At 37.4% G+C, this 23,809-nt stretch overlaps 1 protein-coding gene and 1 non-coding gene across 2 annotated transcripts in view; one reads left to right on the forward strand and one right to left on the reverse strand.

Annotated features, from left to right (window-relative positions):
- Positions 1-23,809, reverse strand: part of TEX11 (testis expressed 11) — a 242,760-nt gene that overhangs the window by 46,070 nt on the left and 172,881 nt on the right. The window contains exons 20-25 of the mRNA XM_015104932.4: positions 23,038-23,094; positions 19,275-19,315; positions 17,847-17,933; positions 16,381-16,451; positions 14,152-14,268; positions 7,542-7,614 (exon numbers count right to left, since the gene is read on the reverse strand). Coding sequence (XP_014960418.1) covers positions 7,542-7,614; positions 14,152-14,268; positions 16,381-16,451; positions 17,847-17,933; positions 19,275-19,315; positions 23,038-23,094 — 446 coding nt within the window. The remainder of the gene's footprint in view (positions 1-7,541; positions 7,615-14,151; positions 14,269-16,380; positions 16,452-17,846; positions 17,934-19,274; positions 19,316-23,037; positions 23,095-23,809) is intronic.
- Positions 14,748-14,876, forward strand: LOC114111836 (small nucleolar RNA SNORA11). Its single transcript, XR_003587574.1, has one exon. It is a non-coding gene; the product is annotated as a small nucleolar RNA SNORA11 (small nucleolar RNA).

The raw sequence follows: 23,809 nt of genomic DNA on the forward strand, positions 1-23,809 counted from the left end.
GGTGTGCTATGGTTCATGGGGTTGCAAAGAGGCAGACACGACTGAGCAACTGAACTGAACTGAATATCCCATGTCCCCCTTTGTGGATCACAGCCCTGTCATGGTGAAAGAGCTTGAAGCTATGAGCCATTCCCTGTAGGACTACCCAAGATAGATGGGTCATAGTGAAGAGTTCTAACAAAACATGGTCTACTGGAGGAGGAAATAACAACCCACTCCAGTATTCTTGCCTAGAGAACCCCATGAACAGTATGAAAAGGCAAAAGGATATGACACTGGAAGATGAGCTGCCCAGGTCAGAAGGTGTCCAATGAGGTACTGGGGAATAGTGGAGGGCAATTACTAATAGCTCCAGAAAGAATGAAGTGGCTGGGCCAAAGCACAAACAATGTTCAGTGTCTGGTGTCTGGTGGTGAAGGTAAAGTCTGATGCTGTAAAGCACACTATTATATAGGAACCTGGAATGTTAGGTCCATGAATCAAGGTAAATTGGACATGGTCAAGCAGGAGATGGGAAGATTGAACATCAACATCTTAGGAATCAGTAAACTAAAATGGACGAGAATGGGAAAATTTAATTCAGATGATCATTATACCTACTACTGTAGGCAAGAATCCCTTAGAAGAAATGGAGCAGCCCTCATAGTCAACAGAAGAGTCCAAAATGCAGTACTGGGTGCAATCTCAAAAATGACAGAATGATCTCTGTTCGTTTCCAAGGCAAACCACTCAATATCACAGTAATCCAAGTCTATGCCTCAAACACTAATGCTGAAGAAGCTGAAGTTGAACAGTTCTATGATGACTTATAAGACCTTCTAGAACTAATGCCAAAAAAAGATGTCCTTTTCATCATAGGGGATTAGAATACAAAAGGAAGAAATAAACAGATGCCTGGAATAACAGCCAAGTTTGGCCTTGGAGTACAAAATGAAGCAGGGCAAAGGCTAACAGAGTTTTGCTGAGAGAACACACTAGTCACAGCAAACACTCTCTTCCAACAACACAAGAGGTGACTCTATACCTGGACATCGCCAGATGGTCAATACCAAAATGAGATTGATTATGTTCTTTCCAAGTCAAAGATGGAGAAGCTCTATAGAGTCAGCAAAAACAAGACCTGGAGCTGACTATGGCTCAGATCATGAACTCTTTATTGCAAAATTCAGGCTAAATTGAAGAATGTAAAGGAAACCACTAGGCTGTTCAGGTCTGACCTAAATCAAATCCTTAATGATTATACGATGGGGATGATGAATAGATTCAAGGGATTAGATTTGGTAGGCAGAGTGCCTGAAGAACTATAGATGGAGGTTCAAAAACATTGTACAGGGGGTAGCAACCAAAAACATTCCAAAGAAAAAGAAATGCAATTAGGCAAAGTAGCTTTCTGAGAAGGCTTTACAAATAGCTGAGGAAAGAAGAGAAGAGAAAGGCAAGGGAGAAAGGGAAAGATATACCCAACTGAATGCAGAGTTTCAAGAAATAGCAAGGAGAGATAAGAAGGCCTTCTTAAATGAACAATGCAAAGAAATAGAGGAAAATAATAGAATGGAAAACACTGGAGATCTCTTCAATAAAGTTGGAGCTATCAAGGGAAAATTTCATGTGAGGATGGGAATGGTAAAGGACATAAACGGTAAGGACCTAACAGAAGAAGAAGAGATTAAGAAGAGGTGGCAAGAATACACAGAAGTAGTATACAAAAAAGGCCCTAATGACCCAGATAACCACAACATTGTGGTCACTCACTTAGAGCCAGACATCCTGGAGTGTGAAGTCAAGTGGGCCTTAGGAAGCATCACTATGAATAAAGCGAGTGGAAGTGATGGAATTCCAGCTATTTCAAATCCTAAAAGATGCTGTTAAGTGATGCACTCAATATGCCAGCAAATTTGGAAAACTCAGCAGAGGCCACAGGACTGGAAAAGGTTGGTTTTCATTCCATCCCAAAGAAGGGCAATGCCAAAGAATGTTCACATTATTGTACAATTGCACTCATTTCACATGCTAGCAATGTTATGTTCAAAATCCTTCAAGCTAGGCTTCAACAGTATGTGAAGAGAGAACTTACAGATGTATATACAAGCTGGGTTTCAAAGAGGCAGAGGAATCAGAGATCAAATTGCCACTCTTCATTAGATCATGGAGAAGGCACGGGAGTTTCAGAAAAACATCTACTTCTGCTTCAATGACTATGCTAAAGCCTTTGACTGTGTGAATCACAACAAATTGTGGAAAATTCTAAAAGACATGGGAATACCAAACTACCTTACCTGTCTCCTAAGAAACCTGTATGTGGGTCAAAAAGCAACAGTTAGAACCAGACATGGAACAACTGATTACAACTGATTGGTTCAAAATTGTTAAAGGAGCATGACAAGGCTGTATATTGTCACCTTGCTTATTTAACTTCTATGCAGAGTACATCTTGCAAAATGCCAGGCTGGATGGATCACAAGCTGGAATTAAGACTGCTTGAGGAAATATCAACAACCTCAGATATGCAGATGATAGTACTCTAATGGCAGAAAGTGTAGAGCAACTGAAGAGCCTTTTGATGAAGGTGAAAGTGAGTGGAAAAGCTGGCTTAAAACTCAACATTCGAAAAACTAAGATCATGACTCTGGTCCCATCTCTTCATGGCAAATAGAAGGAGAAAAAGTCTGAGCAGTGACAAATTTTATTTTCTTGGGCTCTAAAATCACTGTGGATGGTGACTGTAACCATGAAATTAAAAGACATTTGTTCCTTGGAAGGAGAGCTATGACAAACCTAGATAGTGTATTAAAAAGTAGTGACATCACTTTGCCAGCAAAGGTCCGTATAGTCAAAGCTAGGGTTTTTCCAGTAGTCATGTATGGATGTGAAAGCTAAACCATAAAAAAGGCTGAGTGCAGAAAAACTGATGCTTTTGAATTGTGGTGCTGAAGAGTACTCTTGAGAGCCCACTGGACTGTAAGGAGATCAGACCATTCAATCCAAGTGAACCTGAATATTCATTAGAAGGTCTGTGCTGAAGCCGAAGCTCCAATACTCTCGCCACCTAACTGAAGAGCCAACTCACTGGAAAAGACCCTGATGCCAGGAAAGACTGAAGGCAAAGGAGAAGGAGGCAACAGAAGATAAGATGGTTAGATAGCATCACTGACTCATTGACATGAATCTGATCCAACTCCAGGAGACAATGAAGGACAGGGGAGCCTGGTGTGCTGTATGCTGTGGTCCATGGGGATGCAGAGTAGGACACTACTGAGCAACAGAACAACCACAACAAATAATCCATCATCCTTGGAGACCTAGTGGTCTTCTTTGGCATATAATTCTTTTCATATATTGCTGGATTTTTTCCAGCTTCATTGAGATGTATTTGACATATAACATTATGTATATTTAAGGTGTACAATGTCATGATTTTATACATGTATATACTGTGAAATGATTACCAAAATAAGGCTAGTTAACATATCCATTACTTCATATAGTTGCCATTTGTGTTTGTGTGTGTGTGGGGTGAGAACATTTAAGATTTACTCTCTTGGCAACTTTCAAGTATACAATTCAGTATTGTTAACTACAGTCACGGTAGTGTACATCAGGTTTCTCAAAACTTATTCATCCTATATCTAGAAGTTTGTACCCTGTGACCACCATCACATGTTTCCCCATGCCCCTGCTCCTGGCAACCAACAATCTACTCTCTGTTTCTATGAGATTTTTTTTTTAAGATTCCACATATAAGTTAGGTCATATAGTATTTGTGTTTTTCTGTCTTATTTCACTCAGCATAATGTCCTCCAGGTATTCATCCATGTTGATACAAATGGCAAGATTTTTCTTTTATAAGGCCAAGTAGTTAACTGTGTGTGTGCATACATATACATATATATACATACATATATATGTATGTCATATTTTCTTTATTCACTCAGTCTTAGACTATTTCCATGTCTTGACTACTGTGAGATATGAACAAGGGGATGCAGATACCTCTTTGCAACAGTGATTTCATTTCCTTTAGGTATATACTTAGTACTGGGGTTTTTGGAGATGGTTGCTCTATTTGTGCTTTTTTGAGGAACGTGTACATTGTTTTCCATAGTGGCTGTACCAATTTACATTCCCATCAACAGTGCAAAAGAATTCCCTTTTCTCCACATCTCCCTTGTCTTTTCAATAATAGCCATTCTTTTAAACAGTTTTAGGTTCACAGCAAAATTGAGTGGAAAGTATAGAGCATTCCCATATATACCCTATCCCCCACTGCACACCACGTCCTCCACTACTGACATCCTGCACCATAGTGGTACATTTGTTACAATCAGTGAATCTACACTGACACATCATTTTTACCCAAATTCCATGTTACATTAGTATTCACTCTTGGCATTGTATATTCTATGGATTTTGACAAATGTATAATAACATGTATATACCACTGTAGTATCATACAGAATAGTTTCACTGCCCTAAAAGTTTCCTGTGTTTTATCTATTTATTTCTCCTTCCTCAATTCATGCTGACAACCAAAGATCTTTTTATTGTCTTCATAGTTTTGTCTTTTTTGTAATGTTACATAGTTGGAATCATATAGTATGTGGCCTTTTCAGACTGGCTTCTTTCACTTAGTAGTAGTTTAATAGCTCATTTCCTCTTAGTTCAGAACAATATTTCATTGTTAGGACATTCCACAGTTTATTTGACTATTCACCTAATGAATGATATCTTGGTCGCTTCCAAGTTTTAGCAATTGTGACTGAAGTTGCTATAAACATCCATGTTCAGGTCTTTTCATGGACATAAGTTTTCAGTTTATTTGCATAAATAACAGGGAGCACTGCTGCTGGATTGTATAGCAAGAGTATGTTTAGTTTTGTAAAAAACTGCCAAGCTGTCCTTCAAAGTGGCTATACCATGTTGCATTCCTGTCAGCAATGAATGAGAGAGAATTCCTGTTGTTTCACATATTCACCAGCATTTGGTGTTGTCAGTGTTCTGAATTTTTGTCATTCTAATAAGTGTGTAGTAGTATCTTATTGTTTAAATTTGCAAGTCTCTAATGACATAGATAGATATAGCTATATAAAGAGAATCTAGCTGTGTTCCTAGAGTGAAAAAACATTTTCAGTAGACAGCTAGCATTCTGATATACTTTTTAAATAAAAGGCACTAAACGTATGAATTTCACTCTGAGCACGACTTTAGTAATTTAGATTCTGTTATGAAGTATTCTAAGTATCATTTTCTAGATATTTCATATTGCTGCTGCTGTTGTGTAGTCGCTAAGCCAAGTCCAACTCTTTTGCAACTCAGTGGACTGTAGCCTGGCAGGCTCCTCTATCCATGGAATTTTCCAGGCAAGAATACTGGAGTGGGGTTGCCATTTCCTTCTCCAGGGGATCTTCCTGATACAGGGATCAAATCCAAGTCTCCTGCATTGGCAGGCAGAGTCTTTACCACTGAGCCAGGAGGGAAGCCCAGATATTCCATAGTTAGTTTCGTTTTTTAAAATGTCCAAGTGGTAAAGGATTCTGTTTCCTAATTCCATTATTAATTTCTAGTTTTATTGCATTGTGAAGCATTGTGGTCAGATAATGCTATTTGTTTTATTTTTATGTTTTAGAATTTATTCAGGTTTTTTTTTTCCATTCAGGTTTTTCTTGTGATCAATTCTGTAAATGTTCAAAGGGCACATGAAAAGAAAATGAGTTTTATATTATCAGGATGCTGCTGCCACTGCCAAGTCACTTCAGTCATGTCCGACTCTGTGCAACCCCATAGACAGCAGCCCACCAGGATCCACCGTCCCTGGGATTTTCCAGCCAAGAACACTGGAGTGGGTTGCCATTTCCTTCTCCAAGGCATGAAAGTGAAAAATGAAAGTGAAGTTGCTCAGTCGTGTCTCTTAGCGACCCCATGGACTGCAGCCTACCAGGGCTCCTCTGTTCATGGGATTTTCCAGGCAGGAGTACTGGAGTATAATGTATATTTTCAGGCTATCTGGTATATTTCTATTAAATCTTCCATATTGAGTATGTTGTTTAGGTATTTTCTCTCTTTTCTTTTTATTGTTTTTATTCTTCTAAATGCCTGCCATAGATTGAGATAGGTGAATTAAATTTAATATGTTTATGTTCTTTCTTATAATTCCTATAGTTTGATATAAACATTCATCAAAGGTATCATGAATATACACTAAAATGACAGCCCAATAATTTTTAAATATAAGTAAATCAAATTCACCATTTTTTAAAATAATAATACACCATGACCAAATGGATTATTCCAGAAATCCAATGATGACTTAATTTCAAGAAATGTATTATTATTATAATTTAATATATTAATACTTCAAAAGAGAAAAACCATGTGATGATCTCTAGAGAAGCTTAAAAGGCATGCAATTTGGGACTTCCCTGGTGGCACAGTGGATTAGAATCCACCTGCCTATGTAGAGGATACAAGTTTGATACCTGGTCCAGGAAGATTCCAAATGCCACAGAGCAGTTAAGCCTGTGCCCCACAACTACTGAGCCTGAGCTCTAGAGCCCATGGGCAGCAACTATTGAGCCTGAGTGCTGAAGCCCATGCACCCTAAAGCCCACATACTACAACTACTGAACCTATGTGTTGCTTGCAACAACTGAAATTTGCACACCTACAGCCTGTGCTCCACATCAAGAGAAGCCACTGAAACAAGAGCCTGTGTACTGTAACAAAGAGTAGCCTCCACTCATCACAACTAGAGAAAGCCCATGCACAGCAATAAAGATCCAGCATAGCCAAAGTAAATAAATTAATTAATAAAAAATAAAAGGCATGAAATTCAATTAAGTACGTATAGATTTTTAAAAAATTCTAACTAAAACAAGAATAGATGGACACAATAAAATAGTCTATATGATAATACCATCCTTAATTAGGAAACCATAGCAAGCTACTATATAGCTTCAAATGGTTTACTACTACACAGATTATTTCATTACATAATGTTAACAGTATCTGATATTATCATTGTGGTTTGGAAGATTCTGTACCCTACATTTAGTCAAAGTCAAAATTTGTTTAAATTAGATATCAAATCCAGTGACCTAAGAGCAATAAAGTCATATTGAACAATGATGGTACTATTTTTATACTCAATACTACAATGAAAATGAAGATAAAATATATTCTTGGGACGTCCCCTGGTGGTCCAGCGGCTAAGACTCTTTGCTCCCGATGCTGGGGCCCAGGTTTGATCTCTTGTCAGGGAACTAGATCTCACATGCCACAACTGAAGATCCTGCATGCTGCAACTAAGACTCGGCACAGCCAAGTAAATAAATAAATATTAAAAAAATATTCTTACTCTAAGTAGTGTGTCAAAGATTTAAAATACAAAATACAAACATAGAGAGGGGAAAAGCTAGTTCTTAAAGGATCATTTGGCTGGTTATCAAGTATTTTAGTGGCACAAATTTCTGCTGATAAAAGACTAGGTTATTCAGATCTGAAACACCCTTTATAACCATGTTACCATACTCCCAGTCCCACTGTACCTGTTGTTTTCAGGAGATTCCAGATGTCTCTGCATTTACAGATCAGATCAAGTGCACGATTTAGGAAGCAGGTCTGTTTGGTAAGAAAGTGATGAGAAAATTAGTCTCAACCAAACAAAACTTTAAGCAAATAAAAATCATATCATTAAAAGCAATAAAAAATTAAACTAGAAAAATGGAAGTATAAACTGAGTATTTCTGGATTTATATATAAATATTAGCCTCTATTTTTTTCTCTTTCCTTTTCTCCCCCTAGTTTTACTGAGGTACAATTGACATAACAGCACTGTTTAAGATGCATAGCACAATCACTTAACTTATAGGAAATTGAGGATTAAACAGAAAATCTTGAGTATCATCAATTTTAATAATCTAGGACAGAAGAAAATTGCTTCTAAAATGGTGATATGAGAAGATCTATGGATCCTCTTCCCCAGCAAAATTACCATAACTGGTGAAAATGCTAAAACATGATCATGTAAAGTCTCAGAAAATTGCCCTAAGGGCATATATTAATAGCCAATGGGGAAACATCTATTCCAGGAAATCTACTAAAGTCTCAGTAAGAACAGTGAGTACCTGTAGCCATTGAGCCATGATCTGGCCAACTCCCCTCCCCAGTTCAGTATGATGTAAGAGCACTTTAGGTGGGTATAACCAAGAAGATAAGGCTCACTATACCCTCAGCTTCCAGGCTAGGGATGACCATAAGGGGCATGTTGCCAGGACTTCTCATTCCCCTCCCCAAGATCTGTATTGCGTGAATATGTGCTGTGCTTAGTTGCCTGCCAGGCTCCTCTGTTATGGGGACTCTCCAGGCAAGAATACTACAATGAGTAGCCTATCCCTTCCCCAGGGGAACTTTCTGACCCAGGAATTGAACCAGGGTCTCCTGCATTGGAGTCAGATTCTTTACCAGCTGAGCTACCAGGGAAGCCCAAGTTCTATTATAAACAAGCACAATTAAGAAGCCTGGCACTCTTTTCTTCTACCCAGTCCCCCCAAGCACTGCAGTTGAAAATACTGGGTCACAACTGCCCTCACCTCAGCTTCCTTATAAGAGAGTTTCCATGCTCAAAGAGGCAAGTTAAGAATGTTAGGGACTATGACTTTTGCTAGCTCCTGACTTACAGAGCTGTATTGTCATTCTGATACAAATGGGTCATGGTCCCTGCCTCTAGCTCCAAAGCAGTGTATAGAGTTTCTGCTCAGGAGGAGAGGAAGGTCATTAGAAGAGTGAGCTCTGTAGTCACCCTAAGGAGACTGACTGACATTTATTGAAATAGAGCTTGGGAAAGTTCAAGTCTAAAGACACTATAAAAATAGTGAAGATTTTGGTGTGGGCGCTTAAGAGGAAGCTGGTAACTCAGTGATAATGACAAGCCAAACAGCAGAATACAAGTTTACAGAGATAACTAAGGGGAAAAGAAAGCTAAGATTACTTACCCCTTCAAAGGGGCCTTACGTTAATTGGATCAGATTGTGGAGCAATTTATACCAGAGTATTTTCAAATGTGCATGTGTGTGCATGTGCACGTACACACACGTGCGCACACACACACACACCAGTCACCTAGTAATTCATAAAGACTTACACCTGTGTATGATACCAATAGAAGACCACTCAGAAGCTTAACAAGGTGATCATGGAAAGAGATACTAAAAAATAACCCTGCTAAAACTACTTTCATTCCTTTCCAGGGGAGGGGTCATGGTGACTGCAAAGGCAAAGACTGTGATCTCTGAGGAATAACATTAGAAGCTCTATACTACTATACAGCTGCAGAAATAAGACTGCACTGAACTAGCCCAGACAAGTCACTAATCAAACAAACAAGCACATATTAACAAGTACCAGAGAGGGGGAATCAGTACCCAAAGATGTTCCAAAATACTATGCAAAATGTTCAGTTTTCAACAAAGAATTATAAAATATGCAAAGAAACAAGAAAGTATGACCCATACACAGGAATAAAGTAAGCAAGAGGAACTGACTTTTGAAAGGTCCAATATTGGAAATTAGCAGACACAGGTTTCAAAGCAGCTGTTTCAAATATGTTAAAACAATTAAAGAAAACCACACTTAAAAAAGGAAGGCAAGATGACAATGTTAGGAAATGTAGAATATTGATTAGGCAGTGGGATAACATATTCAATGTGATGAAAGAAAACAGGCAACCAAGAATCTAATACCCAGCAAAATTATCTCTCAGAACTGAAAGAAAAACAAAGAAGTTCCCAGATTAAAAAAAGTTGCATCTTTTTGCTAGCAGAACCATTTATAAAAATGCTAAGAGAAGCTCTTCAGGCTGAAAGCAAGTGACACCAATAGCAATTTGAATACAAATGAAAAAACAAAGTGTACTGATAATATATTTCTTCTTTCTTTTCTTATTTTAAAATACTGTGTAAAACTATGAAAAGTTTATTTTTATACCTAAAAGATATACATGGACCATTTTCATCAACCCAAGAACAAAGTACATTCTTTCTCAAGCACACATGGCACTTTATCCAGGACAGACCATATGTTAGACCACAACACAAACTTCAAATACATTCAAAATAACGTGAAGTCAGACAAAGTATGTACTCTGTCCACAGTGGAACAAGATTAGTTCTTCTACAGGAATTAAGGCCTCTATCCAGGTGGAGGATGATAACCTTAGGCTGAGGACAAGCATGTGGACCCCAACTGGTTGGAACCAGAAGGCTGATATCAGACTGAGATGATGACCATTCTATTATCTCACCACCAGCCAATCAGAGAAGAGCTACACACTCTGCAGTGCCACCTCCCCAAATGTTGCCTATAAAAACTTCCCTGAAACCCACTGGGGAGTTCAGGTCTTCTGAGCACGAAACACTCATTCTTCTTGCATGGCCCTTGTAATAAGCCTTTTTCTGCTCCAAACCCTGACATTTCAGTTTGTTTGGAATGAATTTCAGTTTGACAACACCCTTACTTATAAAGAAGCAAAATGGTTATTTTGGTTTTGCTCTGAGGCTTGTAGATTTATCTTCTTTTACTATGGAAAAGTTTCTAAAAAGTGGTCCCTTTACTACTCAGGACAAGGACTTTATATTCTTTATCTCTAGTAACTAGCAGAGTGCTTGGTACTCACATGTTTTTTTGAGTTGAACTCAATAATGGAAAAGAAAGGAAAGAAAATATGTTGGCAGAGATCTACTGATAGCTTGTTTCAGATGTGAAGAATCATATAAAAGAACATATTAACAGAAGGAACAGAATAAGCAGCAAGAAGGATTTTGTACCAATTGGAAATAAAAGAAGCTGGCAAGTATGGGAAATGCTTCCCTGGTGGCTCAGAGGTTAAAGCATCTGCCTGCAATCCGGGAGACATGGGTTCGATTCCTGGGTTGGGAAGATCCCCTGGAGAAGGAAATGGCAACCCACTCCAGTATTCTTGCCTGGAGAACCCCATGGATGGAGGACCCTGGTGGGCTACAGTCCAAGGGGTCGCAAAGAGTCGGACACGACTGAGCGACTTCACTTTCACTTTCAAGAGAAAAAAAAACAGATCCAGAAGTTAAAATCATACAAACATGCTAGAAGTCCAATTTGGTGACAACTTTCCTAGCTTGAAAGAAGGAAGGAAAGAACTAAAGACAAATCAGTGAATACTCTGGTATATGAGAGAGTGAGATATTGATGTTGCTATCTCCTTAAAAGATGTAAGGTTTAAGCTGAGAGTGGGATTCAGGCAAAAGTAGATATTTTGTTTTCTTGTTGTTAAAACTGAGTTTCAGTTCTAATGAGGTGGATGAAACTGGAGCCGATTATACAGAGTGAAGTAAGCCAGAAAGAAAAACACCAATACAGTATACTAACACATATATATGGAATTTAGAAAGATGGTAATGATAACCCTGTATGAGAGACAGCAAAAACAGACACAGATGTAAAGAACAGACTTTTGGACTCTGTGGGAGAGGGAGAGGGTGGGATGATTTGGGAGAATGGCATTGAAACATGTATACTATCATGTAAGAAATGAATCGCTAGTCTAGGTTCGATACAGGATACAGGATGCTTGGGGCTGGTGCACTGGGATGACCCAGAGAGATGATATGGGGAGGGTGGTGGGAGGGGGATTCAGGGTTGGGTACTCATGTACACCTGTGGTGGATTCATGTCAATGTGTGGCAAAACCAGTGCAGTGTTGTAAAGTAAAAAAAATAAAATAAAAAAAATTTAAAAAGATTAAAAAAATTTTTTTAAAAGAAAAAAAAAACTGAGTTAATGTGGATCACAATAAACTGTGGAATATTCCGAAAGAGATGGAAATTCCAGACCACCTGACCTGCCTCTTGAGAAACCTGTATGCAGGTCAGGAAGCAACAGTTAGAACTGGACATGGAACAACAGACTAGTTCCAAACAGGAAAAGGAGTACGTCAAGGCTGTATATTGTCACCCTGCTTGCTGGGAAGCCTGGCATGTTGCAGTCCATGGGATCACAAAGAGTCAGACATGACTGAGTGACTGAACTGAACTGAATGATAAAATATTCAAGAATGTGGGTCAAAGAAAACAAATGCAATTGAGTGACAATAAACAGTTCAGTTCAGTTAGTCATGTCTGACTCTGTGTGGAGAAGGCAATGGCAACCCACTCCAGTACTCTTGCTTGGAAAATCTCATGGACAGAGGAGCCTGGTAGGCTGCAGTCCCTGGGATTGCTGTGAGTCGGACACGACTGAGCAGCTTCGCTTTCACTTTTCACTTTCATGCATTGGAGAAGGAAATGGCAACCCACTCCAGTGTTCTTGCCTGGAGAATCCCAGGGATGAGGGAGCCTGGTGGGCTCCTATCTATGGGGTCGCATAGAGTCGGACATGACTAAAGCGACTCAGCAGCAGCAGCAGACTCTTTGTGACCCCATGGAGTGCATCATGCCAGGCTTCCCTGTCCATCACCAACTCCCCAAGCCTGCCCAAACTCATGTGCACCGAGTTGGTGATGCCATCCAACCATCTCATCCTCTGTCATCCTCTTCTCCTCCTGCTTTCAATCTTTCCCAGCATCAGGGTCTTTTCAAATGAGTCAGTTCTTTGCATCAGATGGCCAAAGTATTGGAGTTTCAGCTTCCGCATCAGTCCTTCCAATGGATATTCAGCACTGATTTCCTTTAGGATTGACTGGTGGGATCTCCTTGCTGTCCAAGGGACTCTCAAAAGAGTTTTCTCCAACACCACAGTTCAAAAGCATCAATTCTTTGGTGCTCAGCTTTCTTTATAGTCCAACTGTCACATCCATACATGACTACTGGAAAATCCATAGCTTTGACTAGACGGACCTTTGTTGGCAAAGTAATGTCTCTGCTTTTTAAAATGCTGTCTAGGTTGATCATAGCTTTTCTTCCAAGAAGCAAGTGTCTGTCTTTTTTTTTTTTTTAATTTTACTTTATTTTACTTTTACAATACTGTATTGGTTTTGCCATACCACAGTCACCATCTGCAGTGATTTTGGAGCCCAAGAAAATAAAGTCTGTCACTGTTTCCATTGCTTCCCTATCTATTTGCCATAAAGTGATGGGACTGGATGCCATGATCTTAGTTTTTTGAATGTTGAGTTATAAGCCAACTTTTTCACAAGAGGCTGTTTAGTTCTTCACTTTCTGCCTAAAGGGTGGTGTCATCTGCGTATGTGAAGTTAAGTTGCTCAGTCCTGTGTGACTCTTTGCAATCCCATGGACTGTAGCCTACCAGGCTCCTCTGCCCATGGAATTTTCCAGGCAAGAGTACTGGAGCGGGTTGACATTTCCTTCTTCAGGGGGTTTTCCCAACCCAGGGATCGAACCCAGATCTCCCTCACTGCAGGCAGCTGAGGTTACTGATATTTCTCCTGGCAATCTTGATTCTAGCTTGTGCTTCATCCAGCCCAGCATTTCACATGATATACTCTGCATATAAATGAAATATCAGGGTGACAATATATAGCCTGATGTACTCCTTTCCCAATTTGGAACCAGTTTGTGACAACAAACAAGTCAGCTAAATAATTCCAGATGGCTAACAAAACTATGGAAGTGGAACTTCCCTGGTGGTCCAGTGGTTAAGAATTTGCCCTGCAATGCAGGGGATGTGGTTTGATCCCTCGTTGGGGAACTGAGATCCCACATGATGAAGAGCAACTAAGTCTGTGTTCCACAACTACTGAAGTGCATGCCACACCCAGAGAGTCCATGCACCTCAATGAAAGATCCTGTATGTTGCAGCTAAGACCCAACACAGCCAAATGGAAAAAAAATGCTGTGGAAGTAAATGTGTTTCCTTAGAGAATGTGTGAAAGGAAACAGAAGTAGAACAACCTATGGATCACTTGTGATCACAGGGAGATGATGAAGATGAAGAATATTTAAAAGCAGATTCACAAAGAGTGGACCATGGCAAGGGGCATTTTAAAAGAAGAGGCTAAGCCAAATATGACCTTTCCTTAGAAAGGAATTATACATCTTTGAAATCAAGATATTGCCAGAATGGAGGAAAAGATTCTAAAAAGAGAATCAAAAAGAATTACATGAAGGAAGGCAAACATACCAAACAGCACACTGAATGCTTGCATTTTCTTTGAAGGTTGCACATTACCTGTTCAAAAGCTGTTGAAGCTTTTCTCCCTTGGTCTAGATCAATTGCAGCTGCCATGAGTAAACATGTTTTCTGTGCAATCAGAATTACTTGATCAGAAGGACAAAACTGGGACAGCTGATAAGAAATAACCAGAACATCAATGAATAGGGAGAATTCTGCCAGGTGAACACAAACAATCAGAATGAAAATCAGCAACATCCTGTCTGAATGACAAAATTCAGCTGGAAAACCACATCTCACCTTAACAATGATATCGGCTATAACACTGATTTATGGTTTTAATTTTGTATTACTTTCATTTTTTAGCACTTTTTGAGAGATTAAAAAGTATTTCTTCACAATTTTCCTGTCTTTCCCAGTGACAAGTACTGTCATTTGGCCCTGTATCTTTATCTAGTGATTTACTTCTTGGCTTATGTTGTAATTTCCACGTGATTTTTCCCCTGGCAAATAGATTTTCCCTTTGCATTGAATAGAGCTGAAATTAGTACCTATATTGTTCATGGCTGAAAGAGACAATGTCAAATCTTGACAGGCATTAGGATAACTTCATCATTAAACCTTGTACTCTAGCTTTAGAAAAAAACTCCCATGGGGTGTGCTGAGTAGGGGGCCTGAAGAAATGGCTCCTCTGTTTATAACACACCCAACAGGAATCTGGGTTCATTGTGACAAGGGGCACAAAACTTGTGGCCTTTCTATGAACAAATACCCAAACACATGTCCCTCTGTAGCTCGATATGGTTGCTGGTAGGACCAGTGGGGCTCAATACTGGAAGAAAACCTACAGTATTTAATAGAGAAGTTTGCCACCTAGAGTTGGTGAGGTGCATACACGAGTGGGCCATGGATAGTCTTATAAAGACTTTGAACCTCTCTTTCCAAGGAAAAAAAAAGAAAAAATAGATTGCAACTGCATGCCATTCTGGAAAAGATGATCTAAAGATCAACAGTTGCCAGGAGTTTGGGGGGAGAGGGGAGATGAATACACAGGGTACATAAGTTTTATGAGCAGTGAAATATTGTATATCACATTATAATGATGGATATATATCATTGTACTTTTGTCTAAACCCACAGAATATGCAACACTACTCTCACTTATTAAAGTGAACCCTATGGTGAACTGAGGGTAGACATTTTTGGCAAAACTTTTGTTTCCCTTTCATGTGTGTATACATATTACACACAAGATCAACAAAGTTTGTAGGCCACTCTAGCCAAATTATGCTAGCAAATAAAAGCACAAATTAACCTCGAAAAATAACCTCCCAGCATTGTGCAATAAAATTCTAGGCTACTTAGGATTCTAACATGGAATTCTACTGGTGCTATCACAAATGTCAAAACTAAAACTGATTTATTTTACCTCATTAAAATGGCAATTATACTTAAATTTTCAAACATTATTTCTTATTCTCCCCAAATATTTAGTGATCATAATCATCACCATCATTTGACTAAACAGCATTTCAAGATACCCAATCTCTACATCTCAGGCAACTCATATATAAGGTGAAGGAGTTGTGCTAGATTACCTATATAGTTTTTTCCAGTTCTAAAACATTTAATCTATCTCAACATAACAGATTTCATACTCCTGAATGTGTATGAAGGATATTCTTTACCACTTCCCCTTTCATCCTCTCATCAATGCTTGTTCCTTTGTCTGTCATTTAACCTCTACCTTGCAGGCTAATGACTATTTTTAAATGCTTATAATTGTAAAACAAACTCAAATCCTTACACATAGAGCTTGCTCTCAGAAAAGTTATAAAACAGATCTAAACTTCTCAGCATCCTTTTAACCTCCTGTTGTCCCCAGATACCTATTCTATATTCCTATAGACTTATATCCAGAACTATTCCTAATGTTTTGGCAATTTACAACTTCTTAGAGTATTTCCTTCTAAAAATAGTTAGATTTTTATATAGGACTTTGAGAGACTGAAATTCCTTCAAAGATAAAAGAGTAAGTCTCTTATGGTAGAACTTTACACTCCAGGATGGTTGTTTGTGATACTGTGGTATGGGGCAATCTACCTCATGTTCTCATATTATATCCTCTAGGGATCAAATTCTCCTTAGGTCATTCCTGCTTAAACGTATATTAAGAGTTCCTAGATTAAAAGCCAACCTCACTCTATACTTAGTCCTTGACTATGGCCATAGTGGTCATATCCTCGTTGTGGTTCAAACATGAGATACTTGTTAGAAGAGACTTACCTTGTAAGAAAGTACAAAAAACTCTCTCATTGACAGTGGATCTTTCTCACATTGCACAGCCAAGTTCCAAGCTGAATGAAACATGATCACATGAAATAACATAATTATGAAAATTCACTGTTTAATCTGTACCATTATAATCTCCACAGATTTATAATCTCCACATCCTTAATATTAACATACTAATGTAGGGTTTCTCAAGGGTTAAAAAAAGCTAACTTTAGGTTTTTAGAGAAATTTTTTCCAGGTAAACTTAGAGACTTCTATTAGTTCTAATCTTTAATTCTAGGACAATGACTAGTGGCAATAATGTTGAGTTTTTTAAAAATCAGGGATATACAATAAATTCTTAGTTGACACGAATCCATCTAAAAAATGACGATCACATTGAAGAGTTCACCAACTTCAGTTGGTGAAAGAAAGTCAAAATTCAGCAAAAAACAGGCATATTAGACTCAAACGTTCAGGAAAACTGATGGAAAGATTCACATCTTTCATAGAGCTGTGGACATCCCCATCAGGCAACATTCAGCATGATTTTTATCTTGAAAAATCAAAATTAAAATTCAGTAAAGCAAGTATCAAGAAATAACTTTTCAAACTTCTAAAGCATCAAAGTCATTAAATTTTTCTATAATTTAAATGTTTTCTATTTTCCATTATACACATAAGTTTCCCAGAAGCCAGATTGCTGTATTTATTCCCTTTTCTCCTAGAGACCCAGTAAACCCCATAAAGCAGAAAAAGGTTCATGAAGAACCAGTTAACCTTATAACAATGATGCTTAATTGTTCTTGCTTACTTATCACTGGAGCGTAAATTTTATAAATAGAATCTACATAAAGTTAATTACATAACTCATAACTGTATAACTTGATGAATTTTCATAAAGTATATAATATCCATGTAACCAATCCAGATCAAAAATCTTTATCATTACCAGAAACCCAGAAGCAATCCCACCTACTCTCTTCAAGTACTACTCCCTTCAACGGTAACCACTATCCTGAGTTGTAACACTGTAAATTAGTTTGCTGGCTTTTTGTTTCTTACTATATATAAATGGATCCATGCAGTATATATGTAACATCTGGCTTCTTTTGCTCAACATAATTTTTGTGAGATTCATTCATATTGTTGCATGTAGTTTATTTTTCATGATTCACATTTAGAGATAAATTGGGCATTCTAGACCAAGTTTAGGAACATAACCTTGGAGACCTGCAGCTCTAATTCATTATTTTATTCTTAGATTCATTTCAATAGGAAATGAAGAAAACTAACAGTTGAGTACATGGTATGTCCCAGGTTCCCCATTTTTTATAGTGAAACTGAGATTAAATAGTAAAACTGAGGTTAAGCAAGTTATCCTTATACCCATAGCTATAAATTTAAGAGCTAGAATTTGAATCTGTCTGATTCTATCACCCCACAATGTTTCGCTTAGCCACAGAATTTCCTTTTACCTGTTTTTCGAAACCAATGAGCTTCGTTAATCTTAGAGGCTAACGTCCAAGCTTCTCCTTCAAATAACTGAGTAAGGTTCAGGAGTGCTGCATCAAACAGGAAAATCTGATATTGAGGCCTTTTACTTTATACTCTAACAGAGTTGTTAATCCTGCTTTAAAAACAGTCAGACATGAGCCTGGATTTAGAAAGTTCTTTTTCAGTGTGTGTACATGAGTACATACCAAAATAATTAAAATGACAAAAAGCATTACCAAGCTCTTATAAACTGTTAATTCAAACTCTAGAGAACAAACATATCTTTGGAGAGATTTTTAATTAGAGCAATCATTCACCACCTGAGGTAGAAAGATATGATTTACGTGTAAGGAAAAAAAGAACAGAAATAATCATTTAAAATACTGAAATGGAGATTGAGGATTGGAAGAGTACTGAGAGGTTGGCATAGTATTTACTTACTGAACTCCTACAGCAAGCAAAGTAAAGAACCAAAATCTGTTGTGATCATCAGAAAACATTTATTACATACTCTTGTACCCTTCTGAGAGAGAAGAATGCCAACAGTAAACATTCCTCTTAAGCTGTGGTGTCTAAACTGCTTTGTTACATTTAACAACCTGTTAACAGATATTTGAAGTACAAAAGTGAATGACTGCAATAAATGAGATAGAATTTCTCAGATATGGAGTTTTTGGTGTATTTAAGTTAGCTGAATGAAGTGGGCAGGCAGGAATTATTGGTATACAGAGATAACATTGACTTGGATAGATCAATAGTGACTATAGTGAAGTCGCTCAGTTGTGTCCGACTCTTTGTGACCCCGTGGACTGTAGCCTACCAGGCTCCTCTGTCCATGGGATTTTTCAGGCAATAGTCCTGGAGTGGATTGCCATTTCCTTCTCCAGGGGATTTTCCCAACTCAGGGATCGAACCTGGGGTCTCCCGCATTGTAGACAGACGCTTTACTGTCTGAGCCACCAGGGAAGTCCAGATAGATCGATGGACAGCCTCAAAATAACAGAGTAAACAATCTGAATTTGATACGGAGATCATAAAAATTAGTGGGGCTCAGAGTATTTTTGTTTTGATCCTTTTTTACCTGCTCATTTTCTAGGTTAGAATCAAGTGGCAACAGAGATAGAAGGCAGGTAGGGAGGGAGGAAGGAAAAAACAGAAATGTCTTTTTAAAAACTGTAATAAAAACAGAGCTGAAATCACATTTGGAGATGAATGCTAGTGACAGCAAACGTTTCTCTGCTTGTGAATAAAGAAACTAGGTATATCGCTGTGACAAATGTTAGTAAAAACATGAAGCTTAACTCAAACATGAAGCCTGAGACAGTGTGCTCAATATACTTGGAGAATTTATATATTAATAGAGGACAGAGGCAAGATGAATGAGTGAAAATAATCAAGGATATATTTACCTCTATTGAAGTAAGCCAAAAGTCTATCCATTTCTTTCTTTCTAAAAAGTAAAGAAAAGAGTATTTTCCTGCTGTTCCAAAGCTTTACTACAGAAAAGTATCAAAAAGAGACTCTATTTGTACCTGAGAGCTTCTCAAAGAAAATGCAAAATTGTGAATTTTGTTGCTCAAGGTGCCAATCTATCATTTTACACCGTTTTTCCCCATTATAGGATACTGTTCCTCAGCCCCAATGTCCTCAGATTTTTTTCTCTCTTCCCCCTCTACACCTATTCTTAAGCAAAGGATTTCAATGACTGATAAAGTTTTACATTACAGGGTCATAAAATTTGAGAGCAGGTACTGATCTCTGTGATTTTCAACTTTTTTTTGAAAAGGGGAAACCAGAACCTGTGTTTTAGATAAAATTTTATAAAACTCTAATATACAAGAATAGGCAGAAGTGTAGCTGCTCTGGTTGAACCATTCGTGGGCAGAGGCCTAGAGCCTCAGTTCCTGGTCCCTGAGGCAGTGGCACAGAATTTTCAGGTTTCTAAGGAATATAGTTCAAAAATCACTTATCCATAACCTTAATTTTATAGATGAGAAAACAGATCTGGAAATTGGGGATGATTTGTCTAAGGTCATGCAATGACGATGTCAAGACTACTACCATTCAAGCCTTTTGACCCTTTGTTAAGCTTCCTTGTATGCTATGCTTAGTCGCTCGTTTGTGTCTGACTCTGCAATCCCATGGTCTTTGCGACTGTGGTCTGCCAGGCTCCTCTGTCCATGGGGATTCTCCAGGCAAGAATACTGGAATGGATTGCCATGCCCTCCTCCAGAGGATCTTCCCAACCCAGAGAGCAAACCCAGGTCTCCCGCACTGCAGGCGGATTCTTTACCATCTGAGCCACCAGGGAAGCCCTAAGTTTCCTTAGGTGGGGTACATAAATTTTAACAGAGAAAAACATCCCATTATGTTTAAACAAAGGATTAAATATGGAAGTATTAGCTAACTCAACTAAAAAAGTTTATACTAAGTAGGGTAGAATATACTGTAAGACTAGTCTTATCAGGAGAATGTCTAATATTATACAATGCAGACTGTGCTTCAGGAAAACTAGCCGCCTTCTAAGTGATAAACAATAGACATCTACTTTATATAAAGCAGCTCCTAACATAAATTTCATTAATCTGAATTTAAGCTGAGCTAAAGTTGACTTCTTTACCATTTAATTCAGTGACTATATAAAATAATCTATGAGGGGTCATTAATGTAAATAAATAGTACAAGTAAGAATGAGGATATGGAAAGGAATGAACAGTCTATTTAAGAGACAAACTGCTTTAAAAAGTTTTAGCACACAAATTGTTAATACTTAAGTAGATACTGTAATTTAAAACCATAAGACTGTAAAGCAATTAGCCTCCAATTAAAATAAATAAATTCATACTAAAAAAATTTTTAGAAGAGAATAGAATTTTAAAAATTTTCCAGTTCATCTTTTATTTAATAAGTGAAGAAAATAAACCTTAGAGAAGTCAAATAAGTTGTTATTGTCTAAAGTAAACCAGAAGTTAGCAAAAATCTGAACCTAGAACTCAATTCTCTCTTTCCACTGAATTAGGTCTTTTTTCCCCTAAATTAGTCTAATCTATTTGTTAAATCAGGTCCTGACCTCTAAAACATTGCTAGTAGATGTTCTTTATTTTTTAGGAGTTCTTTATTACTGTATTTACATGAAAACAATAAAGGCATATTTTTTAAATATTCTGTAATTTAAGTTTGTCCTTAATTTAAACAAGATACCTTTCTTTTTCCCTATCTTCTAATTAGTTTTAATGAGTGGGATCTGACTGCATTGCAATTACATGGAGTATGAAGTACCCTGTAAGTCCAATATAAGCTCTTCTTATAAAGAACTGATATTTAGTCATTTAAACAAATTGAGTGACTATTATGTATCTGATACTGTCCTAGATTTCAGAGATACAAAGATAAATATAAATAGCCCTTTTTAGCCTTCAAGGAGCTTTTATGTTCTATTAGCTATCAAGGTTTAGTCTCTGAGTTTCCTATTTTATTCTTTATCTTTTCATTGTTGAAAATTTCAAAGAAGTTTACATGTGTTAACAGATGAAAGAACCCCCAGGTATCCATGGCTTAGCTTCAGTAATTATTAACTCATCATCAATCTTATTTCAATGATACCTCCACCTAGCTATATTATTTTGAAGCAAATTCCAGACATCACATAATTTCATCCATAAATATTTTAGGGTGTGTCTATAAGATAAAAGGATTCTTTAAAAATCATAACTATATTACCATTATATGCCTTAAAGATAATAATTTTTTAAAATTTTAAAAATTATTTATTTGGCTGTGCTGGGTCTTAGTTGTAGCATGTGGGATCTTTTAGTTGTGGCATGTGGGATTTAGTTTTCTGACCAGTGATCAAACCAGGACCCCTGCATTAGGAGTGTGGAGTCTTAGCCACATACCACCAGGGAAATTCCAATAATTTCTTAATATCATCAAATATTTGATCATTATTCAAATTCCAATTATCTCAATATTTTTTTTTTAGTTTAAGTGCCCTTCAAATGGATTATGTAAAGAAGAGGCAAAACTTAACCATACATGTAGGGGTAGAATTTGTATTATAAAAAAAGTTATGTCATCAATATAATATTACCTCAGTTATAGATGGTTCCCAATGAATTTAGCTGAAAAAATATTATACCTCCAGGTACAAAGATACAAAGCAAAAATGAAGTAGTGGTACACTATTATAGACTTTTTGTTCAAGCAGAGACAATAGAGATGAGTGATATTTCTCTGAAAGTCATCCCTACTCAAGATCTTGAATAGTTTTCTTTTAAATTATTAGGAGTAAATGAATTTTGTGAATGAAAAATAGGTGACCTAATTCTTCCACAAATTGTTAAGTTCTTGATATTGTATGCCACAGAAACTGTGAGCAGAAAGATATTTGAGTACTCCCAGCTGAGCTGATAGAAAATCAGAATCAACAAACCAATCAGGTTATTTATGTTTCTGTGGGAAAGTAAGAGATACATCTATATGTAAGTCTCCTGTTAAGAAAGGGAAAAACAGACTTCCCTGATGGTCCAGTGGTTAAGAATCTGCCTGCCAAAGCAGGGGACATAAGTCGGATCCTTGGTCTAGTGAGATTCCACATGCCCCAGGGCAACTAGACCCATGAGCCACAACTACTGAGCCTGTGCTCTAGAGCTCATGAGCCACAACTACTGAAGCCCATAATATAGAGTTTGCACTCCACAACAAGAGAAGCCACCACAATGAGAAGCCCTCACACCACAATTAGAGAGTAGCCCCCGCTCACTGCAACTGGAGAAAGCCTGCAAGTAGCAATAAGGACCCAGCACAGCCATAAATAAATAATGGGAAAAACAGATGCAATATCATAATGAACTCAGCTAATGTTACTGAGGGCATGGTAAGGGTCTGGCAATATTCTAAGTGTTTTACACTTATTTATTCATCAAGTCATCACAGTAACCTCATAGGGTAGGTATTATTATTACACCCATTTTACAGATGGGGAAACAGAGGCCCAGGCTACATATCTAATAAGTGGCAGAGCCAAAATATAAATCCAGGAAGACTAGCCCCAGAGTCTATATTGCCCTTACCCATTATATTATATATTTCTCAATATTAGGTTTCTAGTGGAAGTTTTTCTATTTTTTTTTCTAATGGTGAATACATCATTTCTGTTGAATTATAACTTACTTGTTTTCACATTCTGGCATTTGAGAAACTCTTGGAAGAAAAAGACGAAACAAACACCTGTATGATAAAGTAATAAAAAAAGTGATGCTTAGAAAGAAATCAAGTTAGTAATCTTGATTACCCCAGGGGATGGAAGTAAGAAAAGAGAGGAGAAAAGGAGATTAATTATTTTATTTGTAAGTCTCTGTATGTCTTAATGGTTGCAATGAAAACATACCAACTTTGTAATTTTGGAAGAGTAATTTAGTAAAATAATTTTAAAACAAAAGCATTGCTTATTAGACATTCTTAACTAGTTCCACAGTTTATATCACTGCCCCAAATCACCTGCTGGAACATTAGGCATAGTGTACAAGTCTTTTATATTTTTCTTTCTATAAAGGAACCTGGAACTGGCCTTTGGGTTCCATATAAACTAGGATGAGTACTTTTTGAAGGGATCTGGCAACATGATGACAAATGGACAAAATAAGGTATTTTGTGAAGTTTCAAACCTTAAAAATCGTTAAAAATAAAAACACTATCAATCATCCTGGATGATTTTAGATATTTATCTGACTAAATATATGCAATTATCTCAAGACTCCTTCTGATATTAGTATATCTGTGATTCCATTTCCCTTCAGAGGAGTGGACTCAAGTACAGTTGGCCAACAGGATAATCACTACAGAACCCTTCTGGTTTTCAGTTTTTCCACTAGCATATTCTCAGTTATATCATTAGAGGTTACCATTACCTCAGCCTCATTATTTTATGTAAAAGTTCCCTTTT

This window comes from Ovis aries, chromosome X (assembly GCF_016772045.2).
Source record: "Ovis aries strain OAR_USU_Benz2616 breed Rambouillet chromosome X, ARS-UI_Ramb_v3.0, whole genome shotgun sequence".
Taxonomy (NCBI): Eukaryota; Metazoa; Chordata; class Mammalia; order Artiodactyla; family Bovidae; genus Ovis; species Ovis aries.